Raw genomic sequence first — 25,795 nt, 5'->3', positions numbered from 1 at the left:
AGCTAGGAAAATCACAGGTGACAGTGGCAGTAGTCAGTCAGGTAGATGTGATGACAGGTCAATTTTCTTTGTCTTTGATATTATAGCAAGGATGGGCCTATGCCTCCCTAGACTGAGCTTGATATAGTATCCCATTCCACAGCCATATCTTCACTTACTCTGTATGTAGAGAGGTCAATCCGCAGTGAGTTGTGGAGCTGGTCCAGCAGTTTAACAAATCTCTCTTTCTGAGGATTAGAAACAATAGGGAAGAGAAAGATGACAAGTTTCTGAGCCCTCTAGACTACAGCAGAAACTGAACTACTTCTTTGTAAGTATAAAAGATACAGAGAAGACATGTGGCTGGCAATATATCCTATACAATTCTTGTCCATTGCAAGAACAAGGAAATAAGATAGGTCCCATTTCTTAGCAGCTCTGTCTCAAACTTGGAAATCTTTTCACACTGACAAGGGGAAAGTCAACTCCCTAGGAAGGGAAATATCTCTTTCTATACACACTTCTCCATCTCTTCTATATATGCATCTCCATCCCTTTGTGACTATAACTCAATTTAATCAGATAAAAGGGAATCCAAACACATTTTCAAACTTGCTTCTGAGTCTGTGCTACTTATCCTTGGGCTTATCCTTGATTTATCATCATTATAGACATCTAGCAGTGATGATGAGAGGGAAAAATAACAATGCATTTTCCAGTGTGTGGACTATTTTCCTTTTCCAGGGTGTATACTTCCTTGTATTGGTCAGACAGACATGAAAGATCTCTCTTTAAACCAGGAGTAGGGAGCCCTTTTTCTACTTATATATCAAAATATTAGAAAAAAATAGTCAGGGCTATTTGTACATTTATAACATCATTTGTGGGCCATGAAAATTACCAATACAGGAATATGGCCATGAGTAGCCAACAAGAAGCAAACAAGAAGCATGTGTCTGTCCCATCAAGAACTTTATATAGCCTGAGGGTCAGACATTCCCTACCCCTGCAAGTTTAAACCAAGATGCACATAACTTTCCTTAGTGTAGATATTAAATGTGGAGCTCTGGACCTGCAAGTTGTGCCTTTAAGATTGCTATGTAGTCTTAGAACTTATATACTAGGAAGTGGCACTGTAGTTCAAGAGGTAGAGCGCTAGCCTTGAGCTGAAGAGCTGAGGAACAGCACTCAGGCCCAGAGTTCAAGTCCCATGACCGACCAAAAAAAAAGAAAAAAAGAACTTATATAGTAATTATATCATTAGGTACTGACTAAATCAATGCATAACGGGATAAGACAAAATGGAACCAATATTCTACTGACTTAATCAATTATGTTAATTCATCTATGTAAAGATTTCATCATCAACAACAAAAGCAGGCCCCAGAGGCATAGTAGATTGGGCAGATATCAGTAATTTTAAACCTACAAAAATAAATAATTTTTATGGTGTGTCAGAAATGTTTCATTCATTTTATATAGAATTCTGCATAATGTCTCAACCTCTCAGCTACCTTAACACCAGGAAGTATACACCCTGGAAAAGAAAAATAGTCCAGACATTGGAAAAGGTTCAGGATACACTGGCATCTTGGCTTAGACATCAATCTCATATGAGCCTAAGTGGAATAGAGAGGCTGAATAATATTAAGATCTGTAATTGGACCTGTAAGACTGAAGGACATTTTTACTCAACCAAATTGTTGGCCCAAAGAGGGTCTGCCCAAGCAGCAACCCTTAAAGCCGTGGTGCTACTATTTACCAGTGTCTGAGAAGAATCTATTAGTAGGCTACATATCGATGAAGAAAGAAAGTTAATCTGTTAAGTTTGTAACAGTCAAGTCTAAAGAGCCATCCAGAACATAGCAAACTTTTTAACTGATAACTAATATGTACATATGTGTTTCATCACACTCACCCCAAAGTTTGAGGCTGCAAAACGATCAGATGCAGAGACATTGGTGGAGGCAGTTGTGTGGGCATAGTAGGCATTGATGTTGGCCAATAAAGTACTCATCACGGCTGGCACACCAGGACACATATATTTTGATGACAAACATGCAAAGTGCCTGAAAAATACAGTATCTTCATTCTTAAAGACTTTGTACCCGGGCGCCAGTGGCTCACGCCTGTAATCCTATCTACTCAGGAGGCTGAGATCGGAGGATCACGGTTCAAAGCCAGCCCAGGCAGGAAAGTCTGTGAGACTCTTATCTCCAATAAAACCACTAGAAAACTGGAAGTGGTGCTGTGGCTCAAGCGGTAGAGTGCTTGCCTTGAGCTGAAGAGTGCAGGGACAGCACCCAAGCCCAGAGTTCAAGCCCCACAACAGACCAAAAAAAAAAAAAAAATACTTTGCAGGCTTACAGAAAAAAACAAACAGAGATCAATGAAGCACAGTCAAAGCAATAGCTATCCAATAGTTACACAGGGATGCTTCCTGTATTACAGATCCAGGCACAACCTCACCAACAGCCATATCTCCCAGAAGTCAGGAGTTTGTTATGTGAGTCTTGGCAACTCCAGAGAAGGTATTTTTCCCTACAGCTCATCTGCCATCTGACTCTCAGGCCAGTCTAAGTCAGCCTGTCAGTCATGCACACATGTACATGAGTGTACTCATTTATATGAGCACATGCATGTCCTGTCTGATCTGGGCATGTGCATCTTTGCATACTCTTTTATGCCCTATTCCTTTCCTACTCTTGACCTTAAACAGATAAAATAAATACTTCCTCCCTAAGTTACTGACAAACATTCACTTTCTATAAACACTGTCTTTATCTTAGAAAGAGCATAGATCCACACACTCAGTTCAGAAGAAAAAAAGGAATCAATAAACACTACCTGACTAAGCACTTGTCTGCCATAATATGTGCCCCACTTCATTAGTCTTCCCAAGAATTAGTAGTCACTTCCCAGATCCCTAGGGGAGCCTTACGTCATGGCCTGGTATATGGACTCGATGCCATAGCGCATGGCAAACTCATCCACAATTTCTTGGGCTGTCTCATCAAAGTAAACCTTCCATGCATCATCTCCTCGAGCCTCAGGGATCCGGACTACTCCACTGCCTTGAATGTCTGTGAGGAAATGGAAAAGGTTCTGCAGAATATAGAGCAAAGAAAAGGAAAGCATTAAAAAAAGAAGAAGAAAGAAAAACAGCCAGGAATGGTAAAGCATGCGTATAATCCCAGCTATTTGGTAGGCTCAGCAAGGGTTGTGAATTTGAGACTAGCCTAGGCAAAGTTAGTGAGACCCTGTCTCAAAACAAAATTAAAAAATAAAGGGTTGGAGGAATCATTCAAGTGGTAGAGTATTTGTCTAGTAAACACAAGGCTCTGGGTTCAATCCCCAATACCACAGGGAGAGGAGGGAAGGGGAGGAAAAGAAGATAGATAGGGAAGGAAGGAGATAGGAGGAAGACAGTGAGAAACTGAAGGTAAAGTTCAGGAGAATGTAAGATTCTGTAGAAACATTGTCTTTAAAATCACCGCTCAGTTCCTCCTATTGCCCTAGTAGGCTGTTCTCACACTAATGAAAGTGAAGAGTTTGAGCTCAGTCTCTCCGGCTGTCCAATGTAGCACAATGAGCCAAGGATAAAACAAAAAGAGGTTCCAGATCTCCAGTCACCTCACAAGCAACCCTGCTTATGGTCAAGTGTCCTTTTCCGCTTTCTTCCTCACTACCCTCCTTGCCTACACCCACCTGCAAACGGCTTGCTCACCTCATGGAGACATGTATACTGCACATGGTATGGGGCTACCTTCTCCTCTCCTTTGATCTCCACACTGATTTGTAGTCGGATAGCCCCTGAGACAGCTGACTTGTCTGTCCTTTTCTCTAGGAACAAAAGAAGACTGGAGATTGACACCAATGCAACTATATATGGTACATCTGTAGACAGTCACTCTGTACAGACAGTCCATCCTGGAAAGAATGGCATTCAAGGAAAGAATGGCACCCACCCAAATGACCACATACTCCATAAATACTCCTGTACTGTCTGAGTGGGGGAACAGGAGTGCTAAAGGCAGTCGTGATAAAGATGAAGACTGAAGGGCCTTCTATAGCTGGAGAATGTGCAAGCCTGAATGAGTTATAGCCACCACCACTCGTCCCTACTCATGGCCAGCTATCTAAAGGTAAGATAGGCTATGTATAGAAATATGCTTTACTGATTGGCATTTTTGGTAAATAGAAATTTTCCCAGTCCCTCTTCATAGTCTCCCTCATAAACAACTTTTCCTGGTTCAGTTTTCTCACCCAGATTGTACCAGACATCCATCTCGCCACTCAGTGTCCGAACCTCAATGATAGTTTGGCCGAGAAAATCATCAGACTCTCGCTTTAGCCGCTGTTTTACTTTGGACTTGATATCATCATCTTCATCCCACACACGTACCTTAATGCGGTCGGAAGAATTGTGACATTCACTGTGAGAGAATTAGGCAGACTTTGTTAGGGACAGATCCAGCATAATTCACTCTAATTACTTCCAATTTCCTCACAAAAAGCTTCATCAACTATACTTGAAAAAGGAGGAGGATTCAGTGGACAGTGGTGTTAAAATTCCAAATGAGTTAGGCTATTCCAGCAAATGCCTCTCCATTCTTTAGGGGTGAGGAGAGGAATAAATAATTAGGGTCAGTTCTGGCTTTCCTATGCAGCTAGCTATACCAGTAATACTACAAGCTGATACACAGAGCTCCACAGAGCTCCAGGCAGCAATTGCTAGCTTCCTTTTCAGAATCCGCAATATAAAGTCAGAAAAGACTCAAGATATTCCTAGTATGTCCAACTGGTCATATCTGCTTAGCTTTCTAATTTCTCCATCTAACTGTGTTGGTCAATTTCTATTACACTTCACTATATCCTTTTTTTCTTTCTCTCTTTTTTTTCCTTTTTCTTTTTTGGTCGGTTGTGGGGCTTGAACTTGGTCTGGATGCTATCCCTGAGCTCTTCAGCTCAAGGTAAAGCATTCTACTACTTGAGCCACAGTGCCACTTCTGGTTTTCTGGTGGTTAATTGGAGATAAGAGTCTCATGGACTTTCCTGCCTGGGCTGGTTTTGAACTATGATCCTCAGATCTCAGCCTCCTGCGTAGCTAGGATTACAGGCGTGAACTACTGGTGCCCAGCCAACTATTTGCTTGAATGGCCATTTCCTCTCTGGTATTTGCTTTGGAGAAAGGAATTGTCAGGTCTCCTGCATGCTAACCTCCCTACAGTTATTTTCTGGATCCTGCTTCCTCACTCAAAAGTTGAACTCAATAACTCCGTTATATTAACTGCTCATTTCCCTATGTTCTTTTTTTTTTTTGTCAGTCGTGGGGCCTGAATTCTGGGCCTGGATGCTGTTTGTTAGCTCTTCAGCTCAAGGCTAGCACTCTACCACTTGAGCGACAGCACCACTTCCAGCTTTTTCTGCTTATGTGGTGGAATTGAACCCAGGACCTATGCATGCAAGGCAAGCACTCTACCACTGAGCCATCTTCCCAGTCCCTTCTCTATGTCCTTATCTTTCCTTATTCTATTGAAATATTATAGTGTAACTATTGTTCTACTGAAAATAATAGACAAATCACAAATTAGTTTCTTGAAAACAGAAATTGAATTATTCAGTTTGAGAAAAAAAATTATTATATACATAATAGTAATATAGTAAATTATTCGCTACAAGTACACAAAAATGGCCACATACCAGTTCATTTAAAATTGGTCATAGAAGACCAATTCATATTCATAGGAAAACATTCATATTCTTAAAATAAACAGGTGCTTCCAGTGGTAATTGTTGCTCTGGACTAGAGATTAATTTTATGTCCATTCCCTTCTACATGGGTTCTTCCAGGAGCCAACAGAAGATAGGTAAACCAGTCTGATCAGCTGATTCAGACCCAAAATCTTGATTCGAGGCACCTGGATTCTTCGGATAGTATTCAAGCTTTTATCTACTTTTCAACAACCATCTTTCTACCATAGCTCTAAGAAAGTAAGGGGGTGGAAGTAAAAGTTTGGGTTCTACAGGAAGAAAAACTTCTGGAGAATGGAAGTGTCTCTAGATCCCAGATTTCCATCTTCAAGCCAGAATTATCCAATAGTAAGATAAGGACTTTGTTTTCTCACTCCTCAGAACAGCTCAACCCTTCCTAGGCAGGGTGGAAGGCCAGGGAGGTAAAACAGGGTGGTCAGTTCTTGGTCTTGTCACTGAGTGTAGAAAAACCTTCTTAATGCTGGTTAAAAAACAATAATGTGGTGATCCTATGTCCCCTTAATAAGCCTAGTTAAGAAAGGGCTTTGGTAAATGCCCAGAGACAGTATGATTGTTGCCCAAGTAAGCATTTAAAAAATGAGATTTCTCCACTGCCTTTTTCCAATATTTTCTGGGTTAAGCCAGAAAAGCAGGATGTAATACAGCTTCCAAAATACACACTGTCTCAGGTAAGATAAAACCCTCTATGACTTACAAATGGAACTTCTCCTCCCAAACAGGATTCAAGTTTCCAAAAATGGTCTTGGTACGTTTCTTGGTTTTGCCAACTTGCACAGTCACATAAGGGTCACTGGATCCTGTTTTGTCCTTGGCTTGTAGGCCCTGGGCACACACCACTGCAACCCAAGCATAAATAGGAGGTTTCAGAGTACACATCCAACTGAGTCAAAAATCTGCAATAGCACTAGTCCCAGGCTACACTATGGTAATATTCATAGTCTTCCAATGTTCTCTGCACAACAAACATAATCTTACTACTCTATACCTACCCTTAGTCTTAGGCCACCATCTACTTCTTCAATGTTCAGCCCAAGAATCCCATCTCCTTACCTGAGCTCTAACTGACCACTTATCCCTTACTGGATACACACATAGTTTAGTCCCACTCATCCAGTGAGTAAAATACTGGTTAACTATTTCATAATCTGCCTAACACTTTTCCCAAACCTCAGTTCTTATAATATCAAACTGTTAGTCAAGTCTATAGTGTCAGGCTATTAGCAAGTCTTTATATAAACTTGCTATAATTAATACTGTTTGAAAGTGCCAGTTTTGCTTCTCTCCAGCACCAGAATCTAAGTGAGGAGGAATCATGAACATTTGGGCCTTCCCACTTCCACTTAGTTCTATCTTCTTTCTCCCAGGTCCCTTACTTCTTCATACCCAGATGCTTCTTTCCCAGGGAAAACATAGCACTGTCCCTTCAGATTTTTGCCTGCTTACCCGTGATGGTAATTTTGGCTGACCATTTGGAGGTCCCATCTAGTACACTTTGCTTCACCGTTTTCATCTGCTGAACATGGGCAACTTTGCTCACTGTGAAGACATCCCGGATAACTTCAAAGATCTCTGGCTTATTCCGCTCTCGAATCTTCATGCGGTCCTTCATGGCCATGATAATGTTCTGGGTCCGATCCTCAGCTCCATGTTTAGAACTCTTTTCTGCAGCGCCTGAAGAAAGACCCAGAGAGTAGCATTAAACAACAGGTTACCTCTCAGACCAAAACTGAGCTAAGGAAAAGGCCCTAGGAAATGACAAGAGCAATGGAAGAAGCTTAGAAAGACAGGGATCATTCTGAGAAATGGAAAAAGTGAAGTCTGCTCTCTGGCCAGTGGAGTTCAAAATGCAACTCAAAGAGTAGCAAAATCTTGATAATGGTAATGAGGGTTCATTATTCTATTCTATTTAGACACATGTTGAAACTTATCATCAGTTATCCAATCTAAGGTCAAAATATCACCAATGGGTATCTCAGATATGAGGGAGGAGTAGTGAATGGGCAAGACAATACCAACAATCTCATAAAACTGCCAAGCATAATGAAAATCCCAGAATTCATTATGGCACACAGTTGGGTTCTGCCCTATAACTCTAGTATCTTTAATTATATCAAATAGTGTGGTATAATAAGAAATGTATGGCTTTTGATATCAATCTTGAGTTCAAACCCTGTCTTCATTACTCCTAGCTTGGAGAACCATTTTCTCTAAGTACAAATAATGATGCTTGTCTCTCAGGGTTATAATAAACATTAGTTCAGATAGTATATATGAAGTATATGCCCAGGGTCTAGAATATAGCATTAAATTGTCACTATTTCTTCCTCCTCCTCTTTCTCCTTCTCCTCCTTCTTTTCCTCCTTTCCTTCCTCCTCCTTTTGTTCCTCCTCCTCCTCTCATTCTTCTTCTCCTTCTTCTCCTCCCCCTCTTCCTCTTCTTCCTCCTCCCTCTCCTTCTTCTCTTCCTCCTTCTTCTTCCCTTCTCACACCATAATCCTTAAAGCCTTTGTTACTATGGCTTGGTTTGATGACATAGAAGAGTACTTTCCCACATGGCTCTTCCCTGCTCTTCCTGGGGTTGGGCCACAATGAGTGAAAGCTGAGGAGGAGGAGGATGTAAGGAGAAAGAAACTTGGAGCACTACCAACCTCCTGATCAGAACTTGTTTCATCTGCTTCTATATTCCTCATTCTGCCAGGGCAGTACAAATCATATATGTAACTCCCATATTCAGGCCTTGGGAGTTTGACACACTCTCCCTAGACCTCTGTTCCATCTGTTTGAAACTTCTATTCCTGGCACGTCATTTAAAAGTTCTATTTACAAACAAGGAATAAATGCTGTCTTGTTGAGGTACTAAGGCCTAAAACCTCACAAGGGTCTTCTGTGAGGCCTAGGCCTAGAACATCATAGAGCTTACTTTCTTTATTTGTTATTAGTTTCAGTCCCTGATTAAACACTCCTCTAGTCACTTGGGCAGTAAGGTCACTGTGGGGTATGCACTATATAAATTAACCTTCTGGAATCAACTAAACCCTAGAAGAAATTCTTGCTTCACGAGAAAGCTGCAGCAAATTCTAAAAGTGCTTAAGTGGGTATCATAAGACCTGCTATTTGGAAAGGCAACCCATATTTATTTAGCAGACTACCTTCCCTGGAAAGGAAAGAACTTTAGAAACAGGTAGGTGAGTCTTCAACTTTTTGCTGAAGACTGTTGTGGAGAGGTCCTGATATCCCCACTCCTCACCCTTCCTCTCACAGGAATACTCACGCTGCAGGCAGTCAGCATTGAGCAGGTCCTGGCACTTCTCATGGCACTTGACGCCACACTCACTGCAGCGCATGCCCTGCCGGGCAATGCCCCAGAGCATACCTTCACATTCATAGCAGTAGGTGGGAGTAGTAGCTGTCCAGACCTCAAAGTTGTGAGGTGTAGTACAGGAGATGGGGTAGATTAAGGCCTGCAGGGTTTTCTTATATACATGGGATTTCTGAAAGACACATACCCCATTATTCACCAGTGGTTTTATGATTCTGGGGGAGTTATCAAAACTGAGATCCTGTAGGACAGTCAGGACCCTCTTTTCCCTCCTGCAGAAAAGACATTTTAACTTGGCCCAACCCACTGTCCTGTCTGACAGACCAAAGTCTCTAATAAAGTTTGCTTTTGATCAGATAACACACATTTGACTTAAAGCTAGGCTTGAGTCTTCTCCCAGCATTCACCCTTTCTAACAAAATAGAGTATTAGACCCACCATAAAAAGCTGCAATATGAGACTCTAGTCTGGATATTGGTTACAATGCAGAAAATTGAGATCTTATGCTATTTCACCAACTTTTGAATTCTATTTAGTATGGCTATAGAAATGATTATTCTAAAGCCAGTTGAATCATACAAGCCCATGGGTCACTTACCAGCTCTTCATCCTTGAGAGAGGTACGTGTAGCCATTGCAGAAGTAATCCCTGCTTTCCGGGACTGGACCAGTGACTATAAGAAAGGCCTTGCTGTCAGCCCTGGCCATCACCAGGGACTGGCAAAGTGCTGAGGAGGAAGCTTTAGTCACCAAAGCCACATGACTATAACTTACACAATGGATTTTTACTGTCCTTCACAGTGACTTCCCTTGGCAACAAGTAACTAGTAATCCAGGTTAAGATGCAAACCCCATGATCCTCAGGGGAGGAGTCTAGCAATGTTAGAATAGTACTTCCTACAGGGTAATCTATCATCTGAGGTACTTCTTTTCCTTCACTATTCTTAGGTGTCCTATCCCACAGAAATTCCTTGTTTACAGGATGAAAAAAGAAAATGAAAGCTTAGAATTCCAGTAGAAAACAAGTTATAAGAATAAGAGAGAAACAACTCTTTCAGTGACATTAAAGAACCATCATCAGGAATGAGATTCCATGGTAATGGCTATCTACTGGAACCTCCCAATACATAATCAGTGGTGGGCTGTAGAGCCCATCAGTTCAAACAAGCAGTACACTTGGAAAACAAAAAGGCAAAGTAACCTCAGTCAAATTAAGCAGGGAAGGAAAGCGGGGATGGGTTGCCCTGCTAGCTAGGCTCTTGTGTACAGGATCCCAGGTATCTTGCAAGCCCAAGCTTTAGAGATACCCCCAGGAAAGATAATGATTTCCTTAAGTCAGCAAACACTGGGGAGACTAAAGTCATACTATCAGCTTAAACAGGAGGACCAGCTGGGTGGGGCACAAATAGTTTGGGATGTGGGCTCTTAAAAGGATGAGAAGGGGCTCTGGAAACACTCACCATGGCCTGTGCAGAGGAGAGCAGAGAAAGGAACAACATGATGTTAAAGCCCCTCAAGAGCATGAAAACTTTCAGAGGCAGCTGAGTATCTTCCCTATAGTCCAACGTAGAGAACATGTTCCAATCCCCTTTGCCTCTAACCACTAAAATCTCTCTTAAATTCAACCAATTGGCTAGGGCCTAGAGTTCCTATTCTAAGGACAGTTATGCTACAAAATGAAAGACAGGCAAGTGGAGAGGACAGAGAAGGGGAAATAAGACGTGAACTAAATACTTGCCATGGGCAAGAAAGGAAAAAACAATGAAAATCACACTGAAAAGGAGGGAAAAGAGAAAACGGGAAATAAAGAAGGAAATAACAAAGTGAAAATGTGAGGTGACACTTTCAGCCAGCTAAGAGGCAAAACATGAGTGGGAGGAAAAAGAGAAAAGAGAATGGAGGATGGAGAAAAGGAGTAGATAGGCAGAATAGAATGGAAAAAACTGAAAGAAACAGCAGAAAATAGTCCTAAGACAAGGATTCAGTAAACTCCTACAAATTACATCTAAACTTGAACTCTGAGACTCCTGGGAGGTCTGGACTCCATTCTACCCCCCCACAACCACAGGCTACAGACCTAGAAAGGGGCTGGTGGTTATCCTCAAGGTCTTGTGATTAGCTTTCATGCCTAAGCCTGTTGCAATTCTATTCTACAAATGTTTACATTGCTTCTTGATGCCAGTCATTGGGTTACCAGAGATAGTATGAATTATGTCTTAGGAAAAGGTTTTTATTTGACCTCTAGGGAAGCGTCAAGTTTTAGTCCTGCTCATTACACTTTGAGCTCAACAATCTAGATTAAGGGTTACAGGCAATTCACAGTCCAGGCCATCAATGAAGGCTATAGGGCACTTATAGGAGTTAGATGCCTATGGGAAGACTGTAGAGCCCAGCTTTACGGGCCAAAACCACAAATGTTCTAGGTAAAAGTTTGATCTACTGAAGAGTGCAGAGGTCTGGCTAGGAGTGAGGTAGAACAAGGTGCTATTGAAGCCATCATAAAGTCCTAGTAAGAGACTTAGAATGATTATAAGCCCATTATGAGCCACTAAATGGACCCGTTCCAATCTTAACAGTTTTCCAAGGCCCAATGGGGGATACCACAAGGCTACTTCCTATACTTGTGCAAAGTCTTCACTCACCAGATCACTGACAAGAGGCAGTGGCTTTTTTCTGCGTAGATCTGGCATACTGTCAATGCCATAGAGCCCTCCAGCTGGCCTAAGGAGAGAAGAAAAGAAAATATGTCAGATTCAGAGGTCCACTCTCCTCACTCTCCTTCTCCCCAGAGGAAGATGAGTACAAGGTGGCTTCTACCATGTGCCTTTGGAAAGGGTTAAGGAAGACAATAAATAGAAAAGATATAACCATGTGATGAGCAATGGAATCTGCTCACATGCTTCTAGCTAAGGACTAAAATCATTTATCCAAGAGAATGAAGCTATATCTACTTATTTGAAGATGCTTGTGTTCCTGAAGGTAAGGTAAGAATAGTGGTCAAGAGAGTTCCTGCCCACACATAGACCAAAAACACTACTTCAAAGAGACATCCTGCATGGCCTATGCTAGAACAAAGCCCACAGGAGTGGCTCTATAGGAAAAGCCTACTGTCTAGGTGAGCAAGATTAGTAAAGTATGATAAGTAAAAAGAGACCTTCTCGGGCTGGGAAGGTGGCTCAGTGGTAGAACGCTTGCCTTGCATGCATGAGGCCCTGGGTTTGATTCCTCAGCACCACATAAGCAAAAAGAAAAAAGCCAGAAGTGGCTTTGTGGCTCAAGTGGTAGAGTGCTAGCCTTGAGCTGAAGAGCTGAGGGACAGCGCCCAGGCCCAGAGTTCAGGCCCCATGACCAGCTCCCCCCCATAACCCCCAAAAAAGAGACCTTCTCAATCCAAAAGTGAAAAGGTCACCAGTTTTGCCTATCCAAGCCTTTTGAAGAAAAGGGTTTCCATAGACAGAGAAGTCTTCATAATCAAGAGGAGACAGAGAGGTGGGATAGGAGACAAAAAATACAACGTGAAGGGTGCATTTAGAAAGGAAACAGCATACGGACTCAGTCTGGCCTTGTTCTACAGACACACAATAGAGACCAGAGGAAAATGATAGACTAATTGGAGATAGCTAAAACTTTTTTTTCAGTTGGTCATGGGGCCTGAACTTGGGCCTAGGTGCTGTCCCTGAGTTCTTTTGCTCAGGCTAATGCTCTACCACTTTGAACCACAGCATTACTTTTGATTTTCTGGTGGTTAACTGGAGATAAGAGTCTCACAGACTTTCTGCCTAGACAGGCTTTGAGCTATGATCCTCAGATCTCAGCCTCCTGAGTAGCTAGGATTACAGGCGTGAGCCACCAGCGCTCAGCGATCTAAAACTATTATATCTTTACTATATTTAATTTTGTTGTTTTCCTGTTCTTCAATAAAATGTAATTAAAAAACAGAAGATATCTCCAAAAGAACATTGGTCTTATACTGAGTTAATCTAAGTTCACCTGCACTTCCATAACTCCCTACATGTCTTTTGCCAATATTTCCTCTTTGAGTTTTGGTATCATGCCTATAAAATGGGGTGAAAGGGCTACAAAAATCTCTCTACCCTTTGCTGAAACTCTGAGACTTTTTTTTTTTTCTGGTCATGGGGCCTGAACTCTGAGCCTGGGCACTGTTCCTCAGCTCTTCAGCTCAAGGCTAGTGCTCCACCACTTGAGCCATAGCACCACTTCCGGCTTTTTCTGCTTATGTGGTGCTGAGGAACCAAACCCAGGGCAGCATGCATGCAAGGCAAGCACTCTACCACTGAGTCACCTTCCCAGCCCTGAAATTCTGGGCTTTAATGAGAGGAGATAGTTAAAAACACAACAACCCATGTACTTAATTGTTTTGCTTTGGTTTGAGACAAGGTCTCTCCATGTTGCTTAGAATGGCCTCAAACTTGAGACCCTTCTGTCTTAGCTTAGTGCTAGGATTATAGATGTGTTTCCCCATGACCAGCAGTTCATGTGCTTGTTTTTAATGAGATCAACAAGTTGAAGGTGAGTTTGTACATCACAGCTGATCTAAAGAAAGAAGTCCCAGAAGAATAAATTGATACTTCTACTACATAACAAAGAATAGAATCACAAATTGGGTCAAAGCCACAAGCTAGAACAGTCAACATGTTGATTTTGAATTAACTAGTTCTGAGCTTAGAAGTTTGTTTTTAATGCAATTACCAGCCTAGGGAAACTCTGTTTTTGTGAAAGCTTCTAAAGACTAAGGTGATGGAAAGGAACACAAAAGACCAAACAAACCCCTACATGGCTCTATTTAAAAATAGTTTAGATATTGAACCCCCTTGTGTAACAAGTTGAAGCTAAATAAACAAATAAACTAATAATGATTTGGATATATTCCATTGGAATGTATATATTTTACAGTTATTAGGAGAATTAAAGTTCATGAAAAAGCAACTGGTGCCACAGTTCATAGCCAATTCTAACATCTATATGTTCCACTGAAGTCAAGAAGTTTTTTGCAACATAAATCATCTTTTGAAAAAGAAGGGACAGATTGTTCAAATAGTTGGCTCTTGATTAAAAAAAAATCACACACACATACACACACAGTCTCACACACACACACACACACACACACACACACACACACACACACACACACACACACACACACACACACACACACACACACACACACACACACACACACACACACACACACGTAAAAATGTAGGAATAACTAATACATGATCTGATTTTTTCTGGCCAGGAGTTGGAAGAGACAGCTACTAAGTCCAAATTTAGAAGCCTTTATAGGGCAAAGGAAGAAGAATCAGATGAGTAACTGGAAGTGTATGTAGGGGAGAATGGGGTTTCAGGAGGTACTTAAATTCTCTCTCAAAAAGTCAATCAGTTACAGGCAATGTCTGAACTGCTTAAAATGGCTCTGTTACAATCACATGGATCTGGAAAAAAAATGAGAATTCCTAAGGGATTTTTTTTTTTTGGGGGTCCAGTCGTGGGGCCTGAACTCTGGGCCTGACTGCTGTCCCTCAGCTCTTCAGCTCAAGGCTAGCACTCTACCACTTGAGCCACAGCGCCACTTCTGGCTTTTTTCTTTTTGCATATGTGGTGCTGAGGAATCGAACCCAGGGCCTCAGGCATGCAAGGCAAGCGCTCTACCACTGAGCCAACTTCCCAGCCCGGGATTTTTTTTTTTTTGTCAGTCATGGGGCTTGAACTCTGGGCTTGGGCGCTGTCCCTCAGCTCTTCAGCTCAAGGCTAAGGCCCTACCACCTGAGCCACAGAGCCACTTCCTATTTTCTGGTGGTTTATTGGAGATAAGAGTCTTACAGACTTTCCTGCCTGGGCTGGCTTTGAACCTCAATCCTCAGATCTCATCCTCCTGAGTAGCTAGGATTACAGGTATGAGCCACCCATGTCCGGCTCCTAAGGGATTTTTTTTGTCCTAACAGTTGAAGCCAGACTGAGTCCAGGGGATAATCAAATCATCTACATCATCAACAATACAATGTGAAGATTCTTCACAATGCAGATTCTTTTTCTAATGCCCTCATTCGTCTATATAAAAGGACTACCACCACTATGGTACAATAAACCAGAAATCAGGGGAGCTCCAAAGCTCTCTCCCCTAACCTTGGGGAATATATTATGCAAAATTCCTTCTTCTTCCTCTAGGAGTCAATCAACAGTTCTCTTCTCTGGGCCAGAGAAGAGAACTGCCAACCAACCTCCTTCCTTCTTCACAATCCAGTTTATGGAGTGACCTCTCCAGCTTGTCAGGAGAAAAGCTAAAAGCAGACAGAAGAGAGATAAAATTCACATAAAGCTTACAGAGAATCACTTACCCTTCTGGAAGCCACTGAGGCAGAGATGGGTCACCATCATCTGGAATCTTCAAAAAGAGACATAAAAAAGTTAGATTTTGGGATCTACTGTAGGTTAGGCTGTGATTAGTTTATGTCACATTAACCCAATGGTAACAACCATCCTAATATCTAAGCCAGTGACCTATCATCTACCATCCAGGGTGACAAGCAGGTCAGCCAAAGTGGCAGAACTTAGCTTCCTTCTCCCCAGTGAATAAAAAAGATATAGGGCCAAACTCATTGAAGTCCTAGAGCTACAACCACTCGAGTTTTGACAGCTGCCAAAATTCACATTTCCCTATATAAGGAGTATAGTTAAGCAATAAGACAAACCTAAGGGAAGCCCTTCTTAGGCTTCTGGACCTCACTAAAACAAAGGAGAACTTCATATACAGTTGAGTCTTCTTCCAGCCACATTCCTAAATTCCTTTAATTGCTTCATAGGCAGACCTGATATTTTTGGATTTCCCTCTCAGGTGATGACTGAAGTAGCCTGGGTACCTCAAACCTTTGCACACTGGGTATGCAAGTACAAGTCCCCTCTCTACATTTCACAAACTCTACAAGAGAGCTCAGGACAAATTAGACACTCAGGTTATCATTCTGGTGAATTTTACAGGCTGTAAGCAGTTGAAAACTGAGGCACCAAATAATTCAAGGAAGGAGCAGTAAAAGGCAAGAAACCAAAACCAAGTCAAAACAAAACAAAACAAAACCCCACCTTTTAAAATGTCTTATAGAACAAAAGCAAAACAAAGCAAGCAAATCTTTTAAGCAGTACAGAGAAGACAGCTCCAAAGCTACCAGCATTCTCTAGAGGACTAAATGGTGCCTGTTTCTCAGAAACAATAAAATGAATGTTAGTAAGTCTCGGGCTTCATATCCTTTCTTGTTCCTTTCCAGTCTTACCTCCCTGCCATCAAACTATCCTAGTACATATTAGCTCCAGAAAGGAGACAGAAGAAAGCTGCTTAGCTTTGGAAGGGGTGATATTTGGGTAGAGAAGAAAGTAGGAGAATTTGTGGATGAGGCAAGCCAGAGTAGAATAGAGGAAGACAGGCCAGGGCTAATGGATGGTAAAAAGGTAAGCAATAGGTCCAAATGAACTTTGGATTTCAGATCTTCTCAGTAAGAAAGAACACTTGTATGTGCTTTAACCAAGCCTATCTGCCTGCATCCTTATACCACCCCATCTGCCATCTGTTCTGCTTCAGAGGTTAGGATAACACCTGGAGTGAAAAAGTCAGGAACAAAAGACAGTTCATAATGGCTAAAGCAAGTGACAATGTCTCAACACAACAAATGATGGAAAACTGTAAGTCTTCTATTATTGCTTGGTGGCAGAGGCAAGGGGTGGGCACTGGAGGAGTCCTTCCTTAAATCTTGATGTCTTACCAACTAGAACTTACCTTTCCTTTGGAAACACCTAATGTGCTGGTTCTTATTTTCTTTTCAGTTCTCATAATTAAACATTTTCCAGAAACTACTAGGCATACAAAAATATGCACAAAAAGTTTGGGGAGCAATCCCAGATTATGTGCAGTTCCTGTGCTCATAGGAGACAACAGTCTAGAGAATCACAGACCATGCATACACAACATACTGAAAGAGGGAAGAGAGTAGGAAGAAGTACAGCCAAACTACTTAATCATAGATACAACCTGTATCTGAAGGAATCACAAGGTGAGCATGAATCCTGCACTTATGGCTTCAGTGCCCTGCACACCCATCTGAGAGGATTCACAGTGTTTGCCCAAATCACAAGCAAAGCAAACCCTAAGTAAATGTGCTTTACAAAGCACGAGGAGGCCACACAACAGGTCTACAGAGGCTTCTACCCACAGAAGCCAACAAGCCTGCTCAAAAGTACAGAGCACATTCACACTCTGGGTCCCAAGCAAGAGCCACAACATGTCTGTAGCAAGTTCTGTTCTTCAATACAAAAGCATGCATGCTGGGCTCAGCCAGGGGTTACAGCATATGCCAGAATCTGCAGCAACAGGTAGAAAATGGACACACACTGTGCAAACTGGGAGAAAAGGATGATAATCAGTGTCTGTGGAGAGCTAAACTAAATAAGAGTGGAAGCACACACATGCTCTATCAAATATGCATCCATGCCGGCGCACACACAAATTTCACACTGTGCTCCAGGGATGTTAGCAGGAGCATGGAGCACACAGCATGGAGCATGCACACAAACATCTTTCTAGAAAAACAGACTATCTTTATGAGCCACAGCTCAGAGGCACAGATCATGCACACGTGCGTGCACGCGTGCGCGCGCGCGTGCGCACACACACACACACACACACACACACACACACACACACACAGAGTGCTCAGAGAGCAGGGTGGAGAATAGAAAACAAAATGGGCCCAGAGAGCCAGAGGTATAACCTGAAGGGGTCCTCGCTTTCCTTCTGCAAGGAGAGAAAGAGCAGGGAGAAAAAAGGCAGAAAGGTTAGTAGATTCTGTTTTATAGCAGGGAACCCAACGAGAATGTCAGCGCACCCCAAGGTAAATGGAGGAGAGAATCCTGGGTACCTGTGCGGGCCTCAAAGCCCAGATTGCTGGCCCCTAGAATCTTAACTCTCTTTGTCTGCTTGGTCACTGACATTTAGTTTGAACTTTTCAATGGCTACTTAACCCAAAAGACAAAGTCTGCCTGAAGGTTCTACTCATCCTTTCCTTCTTTCTAAAGTAGTCCATAGTCAGGGCTGTCAGAACCACGGTACCAGGTTTGTTACTGATACTACATCACAAATAGAGGAGAATTAAAAAGAAATGAGTTAACATTCCTAATTTTTCAAGCTATTTCTGACAGACCAATGGGTCATCTATACTGACAGAATAAACTGATAACTAGGAATTCTTAAAGACAATGTAGCTCTAGAAAAATGGGTGAGAGGAAAATACTCTTCCTGGAACTAGACTTATCTCTTCCACACCTATATCCACATCTATAGTCTTTCTAATATATCCTATTCCCTTTGAATAAAAAAAAGTAGCAAGTAACACTTTAACTGACCCAATGATTCAAGTTGGAAATGTTTCTCTCAACTATATTAAATACATTCTCCATAGCATGTCACTTATTTTGAAGCTTTGTGTTTTCCCAGACTTCCCCATAATGACTAAGAATACAATCCAATCCTCTTAAGGCCATCTGTACCCTCCATGATTGAATCCCAATCCCAGAGTTTTAGGGTTGGAAGTGTAGATCAAGTGCTGGCTTACCAATTCCAAAATTTCCCTCCCTGACCTTCAGATGCTTCCCAATACATTAATGACTGCCTATTGTGTAGATCCTGCATATCCAATATTTAGTTTAAATTCAATTTGACCAAGCATTATTTTCTTCCTCCTTCCCCTTCCTCCTTCCAATATCAGAGACCTGAGATCAATCATCACCCTGTCCCCTCCATCCACTCAGGCACTGGATTCTTCCCTCTTTCTACCTCCTTCCTATCCAATCACCCAGCCCTCTATAGTCTACACCCTAAATATCTCTGACAGCCTCTCCTGTCTCTCTACTCCAAACATCCACTATCCTAGTATATACTCCCACAGTCTCTGATCTGGACTATAACAAGGAATTGTATGTTGACCTGCCACTAGACACATTCCACATTTTCTATTTCAAAAGTTGGATCAGTTTTTCTTTAATTGCATAAATGGCTTCCCATTCCTTTTGATAGTATAATATGCTTCAACATTTATATTTTCCCTGATTTATCCTTTACTACTTTTTGTGTGTCCAATGAATTTATCTATCATATCTCTGCACATCTTCCTCTCATATCTGCCATGTCTGTTGAGTGAGACAGGGCTTATTCTTCAATACTAAGCTCAAATATTATTGCCTCTATAAATTTATTTTCCTTCCTATCAAAGGCAGAATTAGGTGCCTCTCCACCATGTTACCATGATACCCATCCTACTACAATACTATGCTTCACTGAACAGTCAGTATTGTTCTTTTTTCTTCTTAATGTCATATTCCTTTATTCTTAAAGTATAAACATAACAGTTTATTTAAATACAAAATTTATTTTCTTGCAGGTAAGAAATTTTTCTGTCAATTGGCTTCTTGTAAATAAAAAATAAACATTTAAGTTATTGAACTATTATGTTTATTACTCTCAGTACATTTTATAATTCTTAAAACTCTAGAAAAAAAATCTTACATCTTGCCTAAAGGTATTGACCAGGTCCAAGTAGGCCATGAGAGGTATGCAATACTGCTCAACCCAAGGTAGTGTTCTTAGTACCGGTGGTGCAGCAGTGAATGGAAAAAAATCCCTTATCTTTTTGTTGTTGTTGTTATTGTTATTTTTGTGCCAGTCCTGGGGCCTGAACTCAGGGCCTGGGCACTGTCCCTGAGCTTTTGTGCTCAAGGTTAGAACTCTTATCTCTTGAGCCACAGCTTCACTTCTGGCTTTTTGGTAGTTTTTTTGGAAACAAGAATCTCATGGACTTTTCTGCTGGCTGACTTCAGAGCGCAATCCTCAGATCTCAGCCTCCAGAGTTATAGGCATGAGCCACTGGTACACACCAAACTCCTTTATCTTAAAGAAACCTGTATTCTAGTAGGTAAACAGACAAGAAACAATGATAGTGATGATGATGATGATGATGATGATGATGATGATGATGATGATAATAGAGGCTGACACTAACTGAATGAACATTTACCTTGTGTTTGGCACTTTATTTGAATAAGTGCATTCATTTCTCACAATTGAGTAAAAATATGTCTCTTTTGAAAAAAATTAAACCAAAGATCAGAGAGGTTAAAAAAGTTGTCCAGTAAGTGGCAACACCAAAATTCAAAGCAGGCCATTGTGAGTCTAAGATCTGTTCATCAAAAGAAATATGACACATAGTATCACATGTGATACTATGACAGTGTGATGAAAAATTCAAGTAGGGGGAGAAATACAATGCCCCCTGCTTATGGTGCTAAGAGTTGCTATTAAAATTTTATTAAAGGTTACTAAGGAAGATGACAATTAAGCAGAGACCTGAGGATATAAATAAACGATTCAGAGTCCTAGAATAAAAATATTTCAAGCATAAGATACAGCACATGCAAAGCCTGAGGTAAGAGCATAATTGGTGTGGAAGAATACCAATTTTGCAGTAAGATACCAGTTCAAAATTGCCTTTACTGAGATAGAAAATTTATTGGAGGGTCTTAGGCAGAGAAATGATATGATCTGACTTTTGTTTTATAAGTACTTCGATTGCAGGGAGAATGAACTGTAGAGGTGCAAGGTCAGAAACAACAAGACCAATTAGACCATTTCGGTCACGTGGATGGAGAGAAAATGGTAGCTTACACAAGGATGATAGTAAAAAAGGTAGTAAGATTCAAGGTCTCTTTAAAAAAAATTAGAGGTAGAGTTACGAATGAATAACATGAGAAAAAAATTAAGCTATGTTGAAAATGAACTGTACAACTTGTGGATGGAGATAGAGGGAAAAACTGGGAAAGAGCAAGGGGTGACATTGTCCAAAAAGAAATGTACTCTTTACCTGAGTTATGTAACTGCAACCCCTCTGTACATCAGCTTTATAACAATAATTTTAAGTTAGGAATGACTCTGCCATTTACTGATAAGAAAGAATATAGGAAAATTAAGTTTGTCAGGAAATTGTAGAGAAAAATCAGGAGTTTGGGCTTGGGGTATGTTAAAACACAAAATGCCTATTTGCATCCAAATGAATATGTTAAGTAGTACAGGATCTGGTGTTCACTGACATTGTCTAGGATAGAGAGAAATCTAACAGTAATTATGAAATTCATGAGATTAGAATATTATTACCTAGGAAATGTATATGGATTAAAAGGAGGTGGCATGGCTGAATCCTGGGATGTTACAGGTTGAAGAGATGAAGAAGGATCAGTAAACATAACTAAAAAGAAACAGTGAAAGAGAGAATAAAGACAGAGAGCTGTTATGGAGGTCCAATAAAGATAATGGCTAAAAATGATGGAACTGAGATATAAAGACAGACTAAAGACCAATGAAATAGAATTGGGTCCAGATATAAATTTTTATACTTACACTCAATTGACAAAAAGTGCAAAGACCAGTCAATGGTAAAAGGATAATCTTTTCAATAAATTATGCTGGGTAAAAATGAGGTTGAATCCCTATCATATATGAAAAATTAACTCAAAATGGAATAGATTTAACTGTAAGAACCAAACTATGTGTTTAAAAAAGGCTCTGTGACTTTGTATTTAATAACAGTTTCTTAGCTATGACACCAAAATCATAATCAATATCAGAAAAAATACATCCAGTTTCATTAATGCATCCTACTTCATACCCATTCTGGTGGCTAGAATTTTTAAAAAAGTACTACAAAGGATAGAGAAATTGAAATTCTATATAGACTGTATAAAGAATATGCAAACCTGTACAGCCTTGTAAAAAATGACAGTAATTCTTCAAAAAAATTAAAAGTATCTGATGCAGTAATTCTATTCCTTAGCATACACATAAAAGAAATGAAAACAGGAGATATTGATGAAGGAGGGTCATGATTTGAACCTAGCCTGGACAAAAATTTAGGAGACCAATCAATAAGCCTGGTCTAGTGGTATATGGCTGTAATCCCAACTACACAGAGGGCAATAGGTAGGAGGATTGTGGTCCAAGACAACCCAGGCAAAAACTTAAGGGCCTATATGAAAAATAACTAAAGTAGGAAGGGGTTGGGAGCATGGGATAGCTTAAGAGATAAAGCCCCTGCCTAATAAGTATGAGGCCCTGAGTTTAAACCCTAGTACAACCAAAAAAACTTTTAAGAACAAATAAAAACAAGAATTCATAAGCAGGTACTTGTATACCCATGTTCAAAACCCCATTGTTCACACATTATATTAAGATAGATGAATAACATGTGATATATGCTCAGAGAAATATTATTTAACCTTAAGGAGGGAGGAAATACACTAGTGCCAGTGGCTCATGCCTGTAATCATAATTATTTAGGAGGCTGAGATCTGAGGATGGCTGTTCAAAGCCAGCCCAGGCAAGAAAGTCTATAAGTCTTTATCTCTAATTAACCACCAGAAAACTACAAGTGGCAATGTGGCTCAACATGGTAGAGTGCTAGCCTTGAGCAAAAAAGCTTAGGACAGTGCCCAAGCCCTGAGTTCAAGCCCCATCAACGACAACAAAAAAACAACAAAACAAAACAAAACAAAAAACAAGAAAAAGCGGGGAAGGGGGGGAGCAGGGAATACTGACACATGTTCCAACATGAATGAATCCTTTTTTTTTGTTGTTTTTTTCGGTCATGGGCTTTGAACTCTGGGCCTGGGCCCTATCCCTGAGCTCTTCAGCTCAAGGCTAGTGCTCTATCACTTGAGCCACAGCACCACTTCCAACTTTTTCTGTTTATGTGGTGCTGAGAAATTGAACTCAGGGCCTCATGCATGTGAGGCAAACGCTCTACCTCTGAGCCACCTTCCCAACCCCAACATGAATGAATCTTTAGGACATATGTTAAGTAAAATAGCCAGCCATTGCCAGACCCTGGTGGCTCACGCCTATAATCCTAGCTACTCAGGAGGCTGAGATCTGAGGATCGTGTTTCAAAGGCAGCCTGGGCAGAACAAGCCTATGAGACTCTTATTTCCAATAAACTACTCAGAAAAGGCCAGAAGTGGCACTGTGGCTCAAGTGGTAGAGTGCTAGCCTTTAGCACAAAGAGGCTCAAGAACAGTATGCAGGCCCCGAATTGAAGCCCCAGGACTGGCAAAAAAATAAAAAATAAAAAGCCAGCCACAAGGACAAATTCATTCATTCATTCATTAAAGCAGTCATATTCATAGAAACAAGTAGAATGGTAGTTTTCAGGATTGGAGTTCAGGGTGAATGGGCATCTAGTGTTTAATGGATACAAAGAACCAGTTGGAAAGGACGAAAAGCCATGTAGATGGCAGTCATAGCTTGCAATTTTACATTTAAAATTGTTAAAGTGATCAATTTTATGTTACAAACAATGAGTCACAATAAATTTGTTAAGCACAAGATAAAATATTTTATGAAGAAAATCTTTATGCTTTAAGGACATCATCAAGAAAGTGAGATACTTTTCTTGAATCATACAATCAGAGAAAATAGGTATAAATAATATATCCAGCAAGAGACTTATACCCAGAATATGTAAGAACTCATAACTCGAAAATAAAGGATGGATTTAAAAGGGCTAGATATATGGCTTAAGTGGTAGAATGTCTCCCTCACAAGCATGAGGCTCTGAGTTCAAAGATTAGTACTGAAAAGAAAAAAGATAAAGGTTTTACATAGAACCAGGGGTGGGGAATGTCCAACTCATGAGCCAGACATATAAGCCTGGCAAAATCATTTGGAGCATGATAAAAACAGACACATAAACTTCCATTGGCAATTCTCTTTAGCCTATGATATTCTAATACCCAAATAGCCTTCACTAGAAAAAAGGTTTCCTATCTCTGCTAGAGAAAACAGAAAAATGGCCAATATTCACATAAAAAGATTCTTATTTCATATCCATGAGGATGTGTATAGATATAATAATTGTTGTTAATGATTCCAAGAAATGAGAATCTTCATATGTTACTCCTGGGAATGTATATCCAGTTTTGAAAAACAGTCTGGTTTTTTTTCTTCAAAGTCTTAAACATTTGGTTATTCACATGACCCAGAAATTCCACTTCTAGGAAATATTAAAGAGAATTGAAAACATATGTCCAGACTAAAACTTGAAATAAATGCACACAGTAACATTATTCATTAAAGCCCCAAATTGGTAGCAATTCTCAAAATGACCATCAATTGATATATAAATGTGTGCCCAATGAAAATTATTCAGCCACAAAATAGAGATGAAGTACAAGCACATGCAGAAACACTGAGGAGTCTAAACCATCAGGTTACCAGATGTAGTGATTCACATCAGTCATCCCAGGAGGAGAAACAGGGAAGATAATTTTTTTGAGGCTAACTCAGGCAAGAAGTCTGAAAGATATCACTTCAACCAATAGCTATGTATGAAGTATGCCTGTCATCCCAGCTGTGCAGGAAAGTAAACTGGAAGATTGTCCTCCAGGCTAGCCCTGGCATAAATGCAAGACTCTATTTAAAAATAACAAAAGGAAAAGGGCTGAGGAGAAAGTACAAGGCCTTGAGTTCAAAGTCCAGTACAACCAAACAAAATTTATAATTAATAAAATAATGTATTATGCTAAATGAAAGAAGCCAGACACAAATTGCCCATGTATTACTTGATTTATAGAAAATTTGCCAAATATCCAAATCCATGGAAACAAAGTAGCTTACTGCTTTCTAGAAACTGAAGGCAAAGAAAATTGGATAGTCACTGCTACTGTGGTTGCTTACGATGTCATAGAAATAGTCCTGTATTAGATAGCGATGTTTGCAAAACAATGTGAATATTTTTAAGACTCACAAGACTATCTACTTTTTAAGGGATTTTAAGGGCAAATGTTGTGATATGTGAATTATAACTATAAAGTTATATCTAGCAAGCATGAGGTCCTGAACTCCACCCTAGTACAAAGGAAAACAAAGCAATTAAAAGAAAAAAAGGAAATGATAATCAACTGTGTCAACTTGCAGAGTAAGAAGACTAAAATTGAATTATTGGTTTCGTGATGTGATGGTAATTTTAGGGCCTTGATCAAAGTTATTTTAGTGGAGTGGTAGGAATAAGAGAACTGAATTTTATACAATGCACATGAGAGTATGCGCCTTGCACATACCAGGAAAAATAAAAGAAGATAAACAAGAAGGAGCTTGAATTAGTGGTAAGTCACATTGGTAAGCTTAGACCCTAAAAGATCTGAAGCAGCAGAGTAAGGAGAGATGCTTTCTCCAGTGCTTTATTTTGGTTGTATCCATTGTGATACAGGATCAGCTTACTAGGCTGGGGTTACTGTTCTAGTAAAGTTCATTAATTTTGGGACTATACTGTGAAAAATCTCTATCCTATGCCATTAAATACGATAGAGATTGCATTCAGTCAATAACAGGCTACATATTTATCAGAATGTATTGTTAGCCTGAGCATATAATAGATTACAGCATCCAGGTTTTAAGTATACTCTGATGTTTGTACTATGAGAAAATCACCTAACAATGAATATCACCAAACTTAATGACAGTATTCTATCACTATGTGCTGTATAATTGTATTGGCTTCTTATATATATCATTCCTTGGATATTCTCTAACATACTATAGGCAGATCCTTCCTTTTTTTATACAAATGTAAGCACGTTTTTCTACTGTTCTTCACCATGCTTTTGTTATGTCA

The 25,795-nt window shown here is 40.3% G+C and overlaps 1 protein-coding gene across 6 annotated transcripts in view; it reads right to left on the bottom strand.

Moving 5' to 3' along the window:
- The window catches only part of Unc13b (unc-13 homolog B), a 174,449-nt gene that overhangs the window by 23,504 nt on the left and 125,150 nt on the right, over positions 1-25,795 (bottom strand). For 5 of the 6 annotated variants that reach the window (XM_070009369.1, XM_070009371.1, XM_070009367.1 and 2 more), the window contains 11 exons: positions 15,434-15,480; positions 11,714-11,792; positions 9,671-9,745; positions 9,025-9,244; positions 7,198-7,425; positions 6,449-6,590; positions 4,246-4,415; positions 3,707-3,822; positions 2,921-3,084; positions 1,898-2,048; positions 159-227 (listed from right to left, as the gene is read on the bottom strand). In XM_070009369.1, coding sequence (XP_069865470.1) covers positions 159-227; positions 1,898-2,048; positions 2,921-3,084; positions 3,707-3,822; positions 4,246-4,415; positions 6,449-6,590; positions 7,198-7,425; positions 9,025-9,244; positions 9,671-9,745; positions 11,714-11,792; positions 15,434-15,480 — 1,461 coding nt within the window. Of the gene's footprint in view, positions 1-158; positions 228-1,897; positions 2,049-2,920; positions 3,085-3,706; positions 3,823-4,245; positions 4,416-6,448; positions 6,591-7,197; positions 7,426-9,024; positions 9,245-9,670; positions 9,746-11,713; positions 11,793-15,433; positions 15,481-17,854; positions 17,878-25,795 lie in introns of all 6 variants that reach the window. The other variant, XM_070009368.1, reaches the window with a different exon arrangement.

The sequence above is a fragment of the Dipodomys merriami genome, unplaced genomic scaffold (genome assembly GCF_024711535.1).
Source record: "Dipodomys merriami isolate MVZ:Mamm:240054 unplaced genomic scaffold, mDipMer1.0.p SCAF_11, whole genome shotgun sequence".
Lineage (NCBI taxonomy): Eukaryota > Metazoa > Chordata > Mammalia > Rodentia > Heteromyidae > Dipodomys > Dipodomys merriami.
This window is presented reverse-complemented; position numbering and strand designations above follow the sequence as displayed.